General features: G+C 39.8%; 1 protein-coding gene across 4 annotated transcripts in view; it reads left to right on the top strand.

Moving 5' to 3' along the window:
- The window catches only part of NEDD4L (NEDD4 like E3 ubiquitin protein ligase), a 342926-nt gene that overhangs the window by 184419 nt on the left and 143873 nt on the right, over positions 1–14634 (top strand). For all 4 annotated transcript variants that reach the window (XM_067698964.1, XM_067698965.1, XM_067698967.1 and 1 more), the window contains 3 exons: positions 6670–6751; positions 9514–9552; positions 12257–12310. In XM_067698964.1, the coding sequence (XP_067555065.1) occupies positions 6670–6751; positions 9514–9552; positions 12257–12310 (175 nt within the window). The remainder of the gene's footprint in view (positions 1–6669; positions 6752–9513; positions 9553–12256; positions 12311–14634) is intronic.

The raw sequence follows: 14634 nt of genomic DNA, 5'->3' as shown, positions 1-14634 counted from the left end.
TGGGTTTATTTCTGGGCTCTCTACTCTGTTCCACTGATCCACATGTCTGTTTTTGTGCCAGTACCACGCCGTTTTGATTACTGGAGCTTTGAAGTCTGGGAGGGTTATGCCTCCACCTAAGCTATAAAGTTTTAATGCCTCTTTACCTACCTTGGACAAAGGTAAAAATGCATCTGTCTGTAGTAGACCCATTGCTTTCTTGCATTTGTTGAAAGTTCATACATATTTAAGAGCAACTCATTGTCAGTGTTGGTGACAAGTGATGTATTTCAAAGTGTAATTCATGCCTTTCAGTAAATGTCAAGGGCTAGAATATATGTGCATATTTCTTTCAAATATCTTCCGTAGTCACCCATTTAAGGCAATTTTCTGGGTAGAAAAAACATCTGAAGCTCTTTTGTGTTTGTTATTAAGGTTTTAGGCTAGCCATGAAATTACAGGGTTCCATGGCTCACTGAAGAGTATGTTATAGCGTATGTGTAACTATTGTTATTTTCATAATTTTTGTACTTATAAAAGTAGTACTTGCTCACAGTAGAAAAGTTAGAAAAAAAATAAAAACCACAAAGAAGGAAATAAACATAATTCATAAAGTTGTAATCTAGAGAGAACAACTATTAACTTTAGCTGTGTGTCAGTTGTTCTGGTGCGTGTATATATGTGTGTATATATATATATGTTACATATACATGTTTTATATATATATGTTATATATATATATGCTTAGTGTGGAAAATGTAACCATGAAAGCATAACAGATTTTAAGTGCTACCCACGTAAATAAACTGTAAGCATTATTGACTAACAACAACAAAAAAAGGTGACTATATAGAATTAGTCACATTTTTAGATCATGCTTATTCCTTAATGTTATACTATGAATATTTTCTCCCAATTAATAATATTCTTTGAAAAGATGCTTTAATGGTTTATAATATTCTAGCGCCTGATTATACCATAAGTTAATCACTTCTCTCTTGGACTGGAAAGTTGCTTCCAGTATTTTCTTATATATGATGCTGTAATGAGTATCTTTTGCAGATAAATATTGGCCTGCATCTCTGATTATTTCTTGGGGATTAATCCTTACAAATAGATTTGTTGAATCAAAGGCATCAATTCTTTGAATGTTTTGATACCTCCTGCCATACTGCTTTCCAGAAACACTTGTGATAATTTCTTTGCAGTAGCAGAGTATTAAAATGTCTGCCTCTCTTTAGAAAGTGTTAGCTATTTTTGCATCTGGGACCACCTGTTAGATGAGAACTTCAGTTTTGATGTTATCACATATATTCATGTGTTTTATTCTCTCACACTCTCTAGGTAATTTTTTCCTTATTGCTTTGTAAGTGTTTTGCATTATTTCTTTATTACAGATACCAGTAATTTATGTAACACTAACTATGATAGTAAAAGTGGAAAGGTATGAGGGAAACCTTCAACAAAACAGGTTTTCCAATGAAATTTTCTCTGGGTTGGCTAAGGTTTAGTGTGTCATACAGTCTGAATGTTCATACAGTCTGAACGTAATCCCCCTTGAACGCTTTACCTGTGGAGGCAACTCTGCCTTCCGCCTGCCTCTCCGCCTCCCCCTTCACTGCCCTGCCTCCTTGAACATAGTACATCAATCTCATCAAAGACTAGTCTGATGAAAATGAGTAATCAGTGCGAAAGGACTAGCCTCTCCAAGTTGTTGTTTGTCATGGAACACCTGGGTGACTCCGATGGAGGGGGTCACCCCATTAATGACACATCAGGACTAACTGCCCTTGTTCAGTGTGTCCTGGGAGGTTGAGCAACAGGGAAGCCCAGAAAATCTTATTTCCACCTCTCCCCGAGAAATGACCTTGTCTGTACTGTTTTCGCTTAACGGTGACAAAGGTAGAATGAGACCCATCTCTGAATTCTTGAAGCCTGGTTAAGATCAACGCAGTCCCGTAGTTCTGCAGTCTTTCTCTTAGCAGTGTTGTGTGCCAGGGTACTCTGCACAGTGTGTCACCATCATCGCTTTGCTTCTGTGCCCCATTCAAATGGGGCCAGGACAGTGTCTTTTATTTCTGATGCCTGTCCTTGCCTGGAATATAGCAGGTACTCAGTTAATACTAAGATGTTATTTGAATCCTAATATCAGTTTGTCTCCTTATAAAGGCTGAAAAGAAAGAATGTAGTACCCAAATAGCTTCACTATGCAGAGAAAACAAAAGGTTTGGAAAACAGCGTTTCTCTTCTAATCCACAAAGCGCTGAACTTCCTAGAGAGCAATGTTAATGAGTTGCACTGAACACCAGCACTAGGACAGTAACTGGTTGCCAAGAGTGAATCCTGTTGAGTTTTGTTGTAAATAATACTACCAGTTTGATCATCTCCACCCAGATCCCCATGGGGCTTCCACGCAGCATGAATAATGAGGGAGCATGGGATACTTAGTGTGCTGTGAGGCAGCATGGGATACCTAGTGTGCTGTGGTTGGCCGGCACCCAATTTATACTATAAGGTAATCAGTGTCAGATTAGATCAGCAATCCCAGCAGAAGTTAGGGGGCTTGGAAGGAGCAACAGAGAACCTCAAAAGTCTCGAAAGAGAGGAAAAAACAGAATCAGTTACAACAGCTGTCATTCTCAGGCTGTGAGAATTTATTATTAATACATAATATTCTCTGGTCCTTACAGTGACGCTCTGAGTTAGGAATTATCGTTCCCGTTTCATTCATGAACCACCTGAAGTTAAGAGTGGTTAAGTTAAGGGTGGTTAAGTGACTGTCTGAAGGTCACTTAGAGAGTTGGTGAAGTTGAGATTTGAGACTCCAGTGGAGATGGTCAAGGGCACCAAATGAAGAAGTACCAGCCGAGGAGATAGATGGTCTTCTCGCCTACTGCCCTCCATGGCCCTCCTGGCTTTTTTAAAATTATAAAAGTATTATGTGTTACTGGTTAATAACAGCAACAAAAGTCTTCAGAGTACAGGGAGTACCATGAAAGCCGGAACCTCTGCCCCTAGAGCTGTACCCTGTGTCTACTCCCCGTAATAGAAGCTGCTGATGAGCTTTTTATGTGTCTTTCCTAAACCTTCTGGTGGTCTAGCTGGGGGGAGGTAAGTCTTGAACATAACCTACCATTGACCTCAGGATTTGGCCGGCCTTTCGTAGTAAAGGTGTGGAGAGTGTGAGATCTGAGAAGTAGAGCTTCAGGGGGCAGAAGCTTCTTCCAGAGCTGCTGCCTCTATCAGACAGCTCAAGTCAGTGTGAAAAGGTCTCTGGGAGCTGAATTCTTCCTCTCACCACTTCTGCGGAGCATCACGCTCAGATGAAGGCCATCAGGGGTTAAAACAACAAGCAAGCTTTTGAAAAGAAGCTGGTGATGAGGCTTGCTGTCCCTCAGCCTTGCCCCTCCCCCTAACACACATGCACACCTGCCTGCCTTTTGTTTCGGTTATTGCTCAGGTGATATGTTCTTGATACCTCATAGGTAAGTTGGTTAGAGCTGGTAACGTGTATAAGAAAATACCAGCCCAGTGATGATCAAGGGGGGGTTCTCGTACAACTGTGGGCTTCACCCTTCATTCCCTGGTGGAGAGGATAGGGTGTTATTCCCTCTTCCTGCCATATCTTTAGGAAGCCAATCCGTATTTACTTAGGATGGGCTGGGCTATTGTTATTACGAATGAAGAGAAGTGAGTTTGAATTATTCTGAGATTCAGAATATCCTAACCAAAAGGAATCGTCCAGTCCACTGGCTTTAAACTTCATTTTTTTAAGCTATAGAACCCTGTCCAAAAATATTCTAACATGAACAACCCGTATATAAAACAGATTAAGGTGGAAATGGTAGCCTGTAGCCTGAGTTACAGGAAATGGTAGCCTCAGTTATCCCGAGATAGTTAAGCAGAACTGCTTGAAAACCACTAATTTAGTCCAACCACCTGTTTGTTTGTTTGTTTGTTTTTGCGGTACGTGGGCCTCTCACTGTTGTGGCCCCTCCCGGCACAGGCTCCGGACGCGCAGGCTCAGCGGCCATGGCTCACGGGCCCAGCATGTGGGATCTTCCCGGACCGGGGCACAAACCCGTGTCCCCTGCATCGGCAGGCAGACTCTCAACCACTGCGCCACCAGGGAAGCCCCTGATCCTTTTTTGTTTAATCCTTTTTGTTGCCCACTCCTGGGAGTGTAGTCGGTGCTCTGTAAACATTTGTTGATGGGAGTGGTACTGCTGTACTGTTGGAAAGGGAGACGGATCTGGACAGCTGGCTCCCCTCCCCACTCCAGCCCCACCACTCTTGAACTTACAGCCTACCATCCTTTCACCAGCCCATCCCAAGCCCTGTGCTCCCTTCCCTTGAACTTGCTCCTACTGTCCTTTCACCAGCTCCCACCCTTGGCCTTTGGTTCTCTGTTCACCTTGAATTCTTTTCCAGGAAGTTTCCTGGTCAGTCTTTCACATAGTCGCCGTAGTACCTACTTCTGCCTGGATGAACACTCAAGACAGGCCCAGACATGCCTTCCTTGTCACAGCTGGGGGACAATGTCCTCAGAGACCCCACCCTCAAACCCCAACTGTGTGTGTCACTCATTGTGAACTATTCAGGGGATATGAACTGAGGTCAGTAAATGATTAGAGGAAGAATGTGGATGTTCATTAAAGTGAGTACCTAGCTCTTTACTGCAGTTATATAACAGGCAGCAATCGTGACAGCCGGGGGCATGAAAAGAAGAGATGGCAGTCAGCAGAGTTTTTTGTCTTCTCTGTGATATGTGTGTGTGTGTGTGTGTGTGTGTGTGTGTGTGTGTGTGTGTGTACGAGCGTGCATGCACCTCCATTGCATACTGGGAGCTATTGAGATAACAGATATCAGGCCGTGAGCTCTTTTTAGCAACAGCTTGGTGGCTGGAAATAGAAAATGGGTTTCTATAACTAGAAAATACTCTTTTCAAATACCTTGTAGAACAGTGGTTCTCAGAGTGTGATTCCTGACTCAAGAGCACCAGCATCACTGGGCGTTTATTTGAGATGCAAATTCTATGGTCCCACCCCAGACCTACTAGATCCTTTGCGGGTATTTGGGGCTGGGGCCCAGCAATCTGTGTTTTAACTACTCCCGCCCCCAGGCAGTTGTGATAGGCTCAAATCTGAGAACCACTGACCTAGAATTATACTCCCGGTCCGTCACCCGGACCGTGGCTTTGATTAGGAAGGCGTTCTTAGGGTCTTTAGACCTAGATTAGGTTCTGGTTCTTGGTTCATCTTTATTCTGAGGCTGAGGGTGCTCTCCAGATAAGGGGAAGTAGGTGCATCTGGTTAGATGTTCTTTAGTGAAAGAGCATCTGTGGTTTATGGTTAAGTGACAGAGGGTTGACTAATACCTTCTTCTAAACCAGAATGTTAAAAATATTTACTCAGAATATAACTAAGAAAATTCTGTTGTGTTTTTGTGTGTTTGTTTAAGGAGATGGGGGTGTAGCTTCTACTGAGATGCATCTTACGGGTGATAACTACTACACGTAGGCACCAACAGTATTTTTCACTGACGTTTGATTCCTGTTTTTGGATATCAAGTATAGTCCTGTTAGTACTAAACTTTGCATTTTATCACACCGTTCTCTTTCCTTAAGGGATTTCACGGCATATTTATTGAGCTATCTAATAAACACCAATATCGTCTTAAGCATTTTATGGTACTCTGTATAATCTTTAGAAATACCCTGGAAGTTGCAAAATAAGCGTTAATAGTCGTGGTATGTATAACTACTAAAGGATAACTCTGAAATTGGATAGAAATAAATCATCCACTATCGATAATTAGATGAGTGAAAATTTGGGGATTGAATACACGAAGGCCCTTCCTATGACTTTAAGGATCTCAAGTGTAAAACAGAAGAACCTGGATCCCAAATTCTTATCGTTTAACTAGATTTGAGCTCTCCCAGTGTTAGCGACTCCGGAACGTGTGAGGAGTGGACTTACCAAGCTCTTCATAGATAATTCACATTAAGTAATCCTTTCAATATACTTCTGGCTAAAAGTTTTCAGTTTCCCAAGGAAATGATAGGAACTCTGGAACTTGTAGTCAGGAAACCTGAAATTTAATCAAGACTTTACTGAAATCTGTAACTTTGGGCAACTCTGTTGACTTACTGGGCTTTAATTTTTTTGTGTGTATGTTTTTGTTTTAATGTATAAGATGATATATGTTGACTTAGATGAACAATGCCTGTTTTACCTCTACTGAAAGAAAAATAATTTTTACCAACGTAATGGAAATCAGAATATAAATAAGATGCAAACTAAATTTTCTAGCTAGATTTTACTAGTCTGAACAAATTTTATATGCCTTTTAATAATTTTTCTTGTGATCTTTTCAGAATCTGATTGTGCTTAGAAAAAATACTATGGGAGATTAATTCTTTTGCATTAAGAGTAGAGAAGATGATCTTTAAAATTAGAATACAAGTTTGATGTTGGTTTTGCTTTTAAATAAACATCCATGGTTCTAGGTGATAGAAACTTTCCTCAGTATATTTACGTAGTTATAAGCATGTTAAAAATGTTCCTGCTAAGTTTGTGAAATTTATACAAGCTGGTCATTAAGTGATATTTTTGCATTTTCAGTTAGGTTATGGCTACTTTCCTTTTTGTATTTTTAAAATGAAAAGTATAATCCTATTTTTTCTTACAGTGATCCATATGTGAAACTTTCATTGTACGTAGCAGATGAGAATAGAGAACTTGCTTTGGTACAGACAAAAACAATTAAAAAGGTAAGGTCCATCCTTAATTAAACATCTTTTAAGTCATAATTAAATCTCATTAAATTATGTCTCTGAGCTCTGTAGAAGTTTATATTTTAAGATGGCAGTATTTGCATTTTAAGCATCTCTCAGTATGAAATCTATAAATTCGATTCAGACTTTTCAGTGTTAACCCAAGATACCGGTTTTGGCTTTTAGTTAAATGACTATAAAAACAGTATTAAAATATGCATTATTACAAGTAGAATTTTTTTTCCCTGCAAAGAATAAAGCAAAACAAGGACTTGTTCTTGTTGGCTTGTTAGTTTATGAAAAGAAATTTAAAGCAATTTAAAATACATTTAATGAAATGAAGTGGCTTGTGGATTTGGTAGGCACAAAGGGAATGGTTTAACTTAAAACAGGTATTACCAAAGGAAGCAAAATACTTGCTTAGCTACACAAAAACAAATAAAAAATGTTAACAATAAAACTACACATTTGTGTGTGTGTATGTTTCACTTTTCTGAATTGTACACCTATGATTTCATTAAAGATCTGTTTCCATAATTATACCTTAATTCATCTGTCTCCATATTTTTATATACATCTATAAAATATACTAAAACATATATCCATATTATCTCTTAACTCATCTATCTCCATGTTTTTATATACATCTATAAAATATATTAGAACATAGATTTCTATCCATAATTATATCTTAATTCATCTATCTCCATGTTTCTGTGTATCTATCTATAAAATATATTAAAACATATTTACTCCATATTTGGAGCATTTATTGAAGATGCATGTTTTCTATCAGAAGTACTGTTCTTATCTGTGCTTCAGTATTACTTATAGATTCCTCTTATTTTTCCCTCCCCACCTTTGCGGGGTAAACAGTTTTAACACTCTGTGTGATAAGCAGTTCCTGGAGAGCGTGATGGCTTTTAAAAAATGGTAATTCTCCTGCCATCGTGCAGACGACGCCAGGGGTCTGCGGCCAGGTCATTTTCTGTAAGGAAGACACAGCAGTCTAGCGTGTCTTCCACCTGGCATTCCGACTGGCACTTAAAATCAGTTTAGCGAACAGGAGCCGGTATTTTGATGAGTGGGGAGGATTCCTGTGAAGGACGGAGGCCATTGTTCCCTGTTGGGCGCTGCCGCTGGTTGAGTTTCCAGCGGGGCGGGAGGCCCGCCTTGCAGGGAAGGCAGTCGGGGATCTGATTGCCTGCCAGACACGGAGGGAGCAGAGAACCAAAGCCACCAAAGCCACCACAGCCGGCGATCGGGGATACTGAAATGTGTTTCCTTCCGAGGGGAGGTCCTCCTCCCTCCGCTCCACGGTAGAGGGTGTCGCTCCGTAGCCGGGGCTGCGCTGTCTGCCTCATTCGGCAGCCAGCCTCCTGGTTAGTATTTCTGTGCTGCGCCCGGGGTTTAAGAACTGTTTTCATCGTCCTCTCCTCGTGGCCGGGTGCCTGGTCCTTCATGCGTGTTGTGGTCTCACCTGTCTGTTTCCTTCCCTCACCTGTCCTTTGCCTCTCCCCATCTGCATTTCCCTGAAGCTGGGCTCCGGACCGGCTGCAGCCCGTGGCGGACCTGGGCCTGCTCCCACCTCTCCCCCGTCCTCCACCCAGCCCTCTCACTCGTTACCATCCCCGGCTCGATTCACAGCTAGAAGTGTGAAACCCCTTGATTTAGGGTTAAACGCCCCGTTGAGTTGTGGGTGGGGAAATTGCTGATTTTTTTTTTCTTTAATGCCAGTTCAGTGTTTCACAAATTCAGTTTATTTTTTTATGGTGCTTTGTGTTGCTTTTATTTTGCTGCTGCTTCCTGCACTAGTTTTTAAAGGAAATAGATTGATAAAGACAAATAGCATTCTAAGTTTAAAATATCTGTAGTCCTTGGTGAGGTGGTGGTTTTCAGTCTCAAATTTTTACATATAATTTTTGAGAGACGTGTTTATTTCAGAGTGTGATGCATGTCCAAATGCACAAACACGTGTGTAAATGTATTCTCCCATAGTATGTTTCATCTTAGTTTCGAAGGCTGTTTGGTAGTCCGTCTTTTATCCAAGCTGAGGACAAAAGTATCTTTCCATGTCCTTGTGAGATGTATATTTATATGGATTGATGTGGACATGGGTGGATGGATGGGTGTGGATGGGTAGAGAGGAGGATTGGAGGATAGGTAGATGAATATTTTTAAACCTGGTTATTTGGGGGAAAAGAGTTCACTTTTGGTTTATAACTGGCAGAGTTTTTTCATGTTATATAATCTGATCATCAGTATTGTTCTTTATAAAATAGTCTTCAGATTTCAGTTTTTGTATAAATAGTGAACACTGTCACCCTCCTGCCACCTGCTTCTTTGCTCTCCAAGACAGATTTGTAGTAGGTTGAGGGAAATAAGCAAAGTTCATTTCCTTCTTGATAGAATAATCATATCAGTGTTAATTTCTTGAAGAATATCTTTGTTTTCACGATGATGGCTCTTTGTTAGGTCCCTGACATTATTCCTTCTGGTTGATAGCATGAAATTTATGGTTTCTTACCTGTGAATCATCTGTTTCATAAATACATCCCATCCCCATCTAGTTTGATTGATAGAATAGTCTCAGATAATTGACTAAATGCTTCCTCTATTGCCATTTTGAAAATCTCTTAGCTGTGTTTTTAGTGGGGGAGAAAGAAAAAGTTTAAGCAACTGTGTGGACTGCATTGTACTAGTAACTGTTAATGTTTCAAAAGACTGTAAAATAAATTACAAGATGATTTCTCTTCCAGACGCTGAACCCAAAGTGGAATGAAGAATTTTATTTTAGAGTAAGTTTTTCTTTTTTGGGGGGGGTAATAATTGTTATTGATAACTAGATTGATCTATTATCACAACAGACTCACATTGAGTGACATCTGTTAAATTTTTATTATGAAATTCCTTTTAAGAGGAGAAATGGTTGGGTAGCTTCCTAATGTGCCCCAAATTTTCAGAGACTGTGACTAGTGGTAACAAAATCTGGACTTGTTTCATTTTGGGATGTTTGAGGGAAACAAAAAGAAAGTCATCCAAATACCATATTTTAGCTTTTCTATGCAAGTTTTTCTTTAAAAAAAAAATAAGGTAAAATATAATTAAAACAAGAGCTTATTTATTTCTATGAGACACGAACCCAGTAGAAGCGACATGATTAAAAAGAAGCCTAAAGGTTGCCAATCATGTTCCAATTAGGAAAGAAAATTTTTACAATTCAAAGATTCAGTGTGAGTTTGTGTGTAATATAAAACTACTTCTGGAGTTTAAATATCACCAAATTAGGTAGATTTCCTCAACCTTTTATATTTAATATCCAGAAGAGCTATGTGTAGAGAGACTGAATTCTGTGAATTAATGGAGACTGTACTATTCAGTGAATTTTTGCAGTTGCTTTTTTTTTGTACTGAAATTTTGAAAATATTAAGCTGCTCAGGTATTTAATGGAAAAGAGGGTTTTTTCCTCTTCAGGATGAATTAATTTTTTTTTTTTTTTTTTTTTTTTTTGCGGTACGCGGGCCTCTCACTGCTGTGGCCTCTCCCGTTGCAGAGCACAGGCTCCGGACGCGCAGGCTCCGGATGCGCAGGCTCAGCGGCCACGGCCTACGGGCCCAGCGGCATGTGGGACCCTCCCAGACCGGGGCACGAACCCTGTCCCCTGCATTGGCAGGCGGACTCTCAACCACCGCGCCACCAGGGAAGCCCAGGATGAATTAATTTTTATCATCTGTATAGTTGTGATATTAAAAACTACTCTACTTCCAGAAATGCTCTAAATAAGATCTTCTGATTCGTGTAGCTTTCCAAAGAACAATATTACCATTAGACTCGTTATAATTGGTCCTGATTTCTTCCTTTCAATCACAATGGTGTCTTATGTGCTCCGAACTTAGATCGCCATATACGACATCTGTTTTCTATTATGTTCAGAGCTAAAATATGGCATGGATATTTTAATGCTTGGTGAGATCCTATGTGTAGCCTCTACCAGATGTATTTTAAATTACTTCATGAAGGACTGAAAAAGTAATGGGGGCAGATAGATATTATTGGCCCGTAGCTAACTCTCAGATACAGCTTTCCACTTGTGATACTCCAAATTACTTAGACTTCTTTCAGTTTAACACCTTGGCCACATTTCTGTAAATTTGAGTACATCCAAGGTTTTTTTCAACTTATATAAGCTCTAAATATATGTAAACTCTATTTTTTGGGGGGGGGGCATTTAAAAAAACATTTTTGTTGTATTCATGGCACAAATCTTTATTGAGTGCTTACTGTATGCCGGCTTCTGCAACAGCCTGTGGATGCACTGGTCAGCAGTACAACCCTTCACTGAGCTTTCAAACAGACACTAAGCCCCCTGCCCACCTGCCTGCTCCATCACTAGGCTAAGAGCAAGCCAAGGGGTCAGAAGCACAAGTCGTGTTCTCTGTACCATCAAATGTTATTTCATTCCCTTCTCCCTCCCTCTACGTAGTGATGGTGGACCTGGGTCCTACCACTTACATCCTTTCCAACCCTGGAGATGGCCCCCCCCAAGGACTCGCACTCCCCACAGGCTCCTTGTCTCTCACTAGGAGAGAGGAATCCTCACTTGGTAAGGTTGTGTTCCAGGATTTACGTACAATGATAGAAATGAGAACACTTCCCACCATGTCCCACACATGGTTGGTCCTTAACTAAGTGACATTGAACACTTGAGTCCGAAGGATGATTTCTGCCATTTCAGTGAGGTTTGGGTAAAGAGACAGAAAGAAGCAAAAAGACATCGAAAGCCCAGTATCTCTGACATTGACCCCACAGTTGCTGGAAGAGGGGCCATCTTTTATTTCTTTGTCTCTCTAATGGCTCGAACCATGGGCCCTGGAGACTCGCAGGCCAGACCTGGTGGGGCTCCTGGTTGCCCTGCATAACCAGCTCCTGGGCAAGTTACTTTCCCCTGCTGGGCTCAGCTCCTCATTTGTAAAATTGGGGTGACAGTTATACATCATAGGGCTGCTTTGAGATAAACGAGATCATGTGGTTTTGATATTTAATAAAGGAGATAGTGCCTAAAAAGTACTCGTACAATGGTAAAGAGCCACTTTTTACTATTTTCTTCATTATTTTTTATCATTGCTTTTATTATTAGGCCTAAGAAATTTCCTCAGGCGTAGACCTTTGCGAGGATGTAGCCTTTGGTGGACAGGCACGAGGATGCCTTTTTAGGGGAGATTTAGCAAGTGTTAAGAACTACTTAGAATTATCCCTTCTTATGTTAGAAAAGCAGCTTAAAATTAAGCGTTTTATTCTTCTGATATGTCTAAATATTAGACATAGAATAATAATAGAAATCAATAATAGAAAACTTGATTTAGTTGATGAAAGAGCAGGTTAATTGTTTATATTACACAATTTATTTGGGTGTGTTATACAGCATTTTATTCTTTCAGTCTCTTATTTCATTCCTTGAATTATTTCTGCCCATTTAAAAAATATTATTTCTGTCCCTCATAGGTAAACCCATCTAATCACAGACTCTTGTTTGAAGTATTTGATGAAAACAGACTGGTAAGTGGGTCCCAATTTTTAATTTTTGCTTCATTTTTTCAAAACCTGAATTTTTAGAGCAGCATCTTTTAAAAACCTGTATTTATGTTGTACTTCTGCCAGTATACATGTCCCTCAATAAGACCATTTTTGTCCCATTACTAGTTCAGTGTTCATAATTCAAACATTTTTACATGGGTAGGACAATTAATTTGTGTCTGTGTATGTTTGTATCGTAGTTAATATTTGTGAAAGTCACACTGGTGATTTATCAGACCATGTATTTATGCTCTTCTTCTGGGGATACAAACGACAGGCAAATCTGTCGCCACCATTACTCACGTAAATGAACCTTTCAGGGTTTTTATGTATAAGCCAGACCATGTGACTGTGACATGTTCAGTAATGAATCTCTCTGGGAAAACAAAACTCTAATTAACAGTATATAGCAAACAGTGAATCTATATTTAGGAGGTACAATTAAGCTGTTTTTTAAAAGTGGGACTTTCTCGAGGGAAATTCATAGATAGTAACTTCAAAGAACCAGAAATATGCCTGGGCATAAAACTGGTACATACATTTTATATAGATTGATAGGTAAGTAGGTATACCTGTGTGTATGTATGTAACTGATAGAACTTACATTTCATTTTAGAAATGGAGTTTCAGAAGCAAATCTGGCTTAAAGCACTTTGCCGGATTTAACTCCCTAGAATGTATACATCAGATACCTATGAGCCAAGCGTTCCAACTATGAAAATGAATATTATTATGATATGTATAACGTTTTAAGGTGCTCTCAGAAGTGGTATTATAACTCAGTGGAGTCAGTCATACTCAGATTTGCTTTCCCTGAAACTTATGTACAGTCGTCCCTCAGTATCCATGGGGGGATTGGTTCCAGGACCCCTGCAGATACCAAAATCCAAGGGTGCGGAAGTCTCTAATATAAAATGGCGAAATATTTGCATGTAACCTAAACGCATTCTCCTGTATACTTGAAATTTATCTCTAGATTACTTATGATACGCAATACAATGTAAATGCTATGTAAATAGTTGCCTGTATGAGGCAAATTCAAGTTTTGCTTTTTGGAACTTGCTGGAATTTTTTTCCCCTGAATGTTTTTGATTCGAGTTGGTTGAATACATGAACGCGGAACCCGCAGATACGGAGGGTCCAACCGTATATTATTTGCTTCAAAGAAATGTTCTTTTGGACCCTTCTTTCTGCAGAATTCAACTGAAACTTACAAGTTTTTGAATAGCTTGAGTTTAATAGAATATTTGGTCTGGAGGAGCCTTATAATGTTAACTCATTTAATTCTCTGTCCTTGCAAATGAAGAAAGAGAACTGAGGTCTAGAGCCCTTATGTAATTATGTAACTGCTGGTCTCCGAAGTCTCAGGCCAGTGGTGGTGAATAACCAGGCCCTTTAACCCTTAGGGAACTTGGGAGTATATTTGATCTCCTATGCCTTGTGTTACTCTCCAAATTAGAAAGCCAACAGATGCTGGCCCACCATCCTGATAGCTTTTCTAGTAAAATATATGGATTCTCGGTGGTTGCATTGAACTGGACATTTTGTACCTTAGGTGATACTTAGTAGTACTGAGTAGCTAAAATCACTTTTGCTTTGTGTATGCAGTCATTTTCTTGTTAAATCGAATGAGAAATTCTGCTTGAGGGTGCAGTTCTTAGCACTCCATCTTTCATCCAGCAAACACTGAATTCAGCAATGTTCAGCAGAGTAACAGTAAGTCCCTGGAGACGTAGATGCAGCCACAAGACTAATCCTTACTCTCTCATTTATTGAGCATAATAACACTTCAAGGTGAAGAAATGGTCAACTTTGAGGAAAAATTGCCTCTTGTCAGACGGGCTTTAACTCATTATTTTTCTTCTATTAAAGGAAATTCACTGTAAAAAATTTTGTTTTCCAATATCTAAAAGAATGACTGTTGTTGAGATGACCTTGCCATGAGCCCTAAACTATACTTCCAAGCCCAAAAGGGCTTTGAATCTATGCAGAGCTCTAAGAAATCCCATTTGAATACAAACTTTATCTGAAAAATGGTGTTTTATGTACCTAGCTTTGCCCCAGGCCATCTGCAGTGTTGTTACTATGAAGTGAATGCTGCTGGCAGTGGTTTTTTCTTTGTTGGCTCTTAACCCAGCTAAGACTATCCGTGACCGTAGTTGACTGTAGTGGTGCTAGGCGGTTTTCGCATTAAACAAACTGGCTTCCACTTCTCTCATAGAGATCATTTTTGGCATTTAAAACACATGCCTTTAGAAAACAGATTTGGATGTATGTAAACACAGGTTAATGCTCCACACCCTGGA

Source organism: Pseudorca crassidens, chromosome 12, assembly GCF_039906515.1.
Source record: "Pseudorca crassidens isolate mPseCra1 chromosome 12, mPseCra1.hap1, whole genome shotgun sequence".
Taxonomy (NCBI): Eukaryota; Metazoa; Chordata; class Mammalia; order Artiodactyla; family Delphinidae; genus Pseudorca; species Pseudorca crassidens.
Note: the sequence above shows the minus strand (reverse complement) of the source record. Positions and strands in the feature narration are given on the sequence as shown.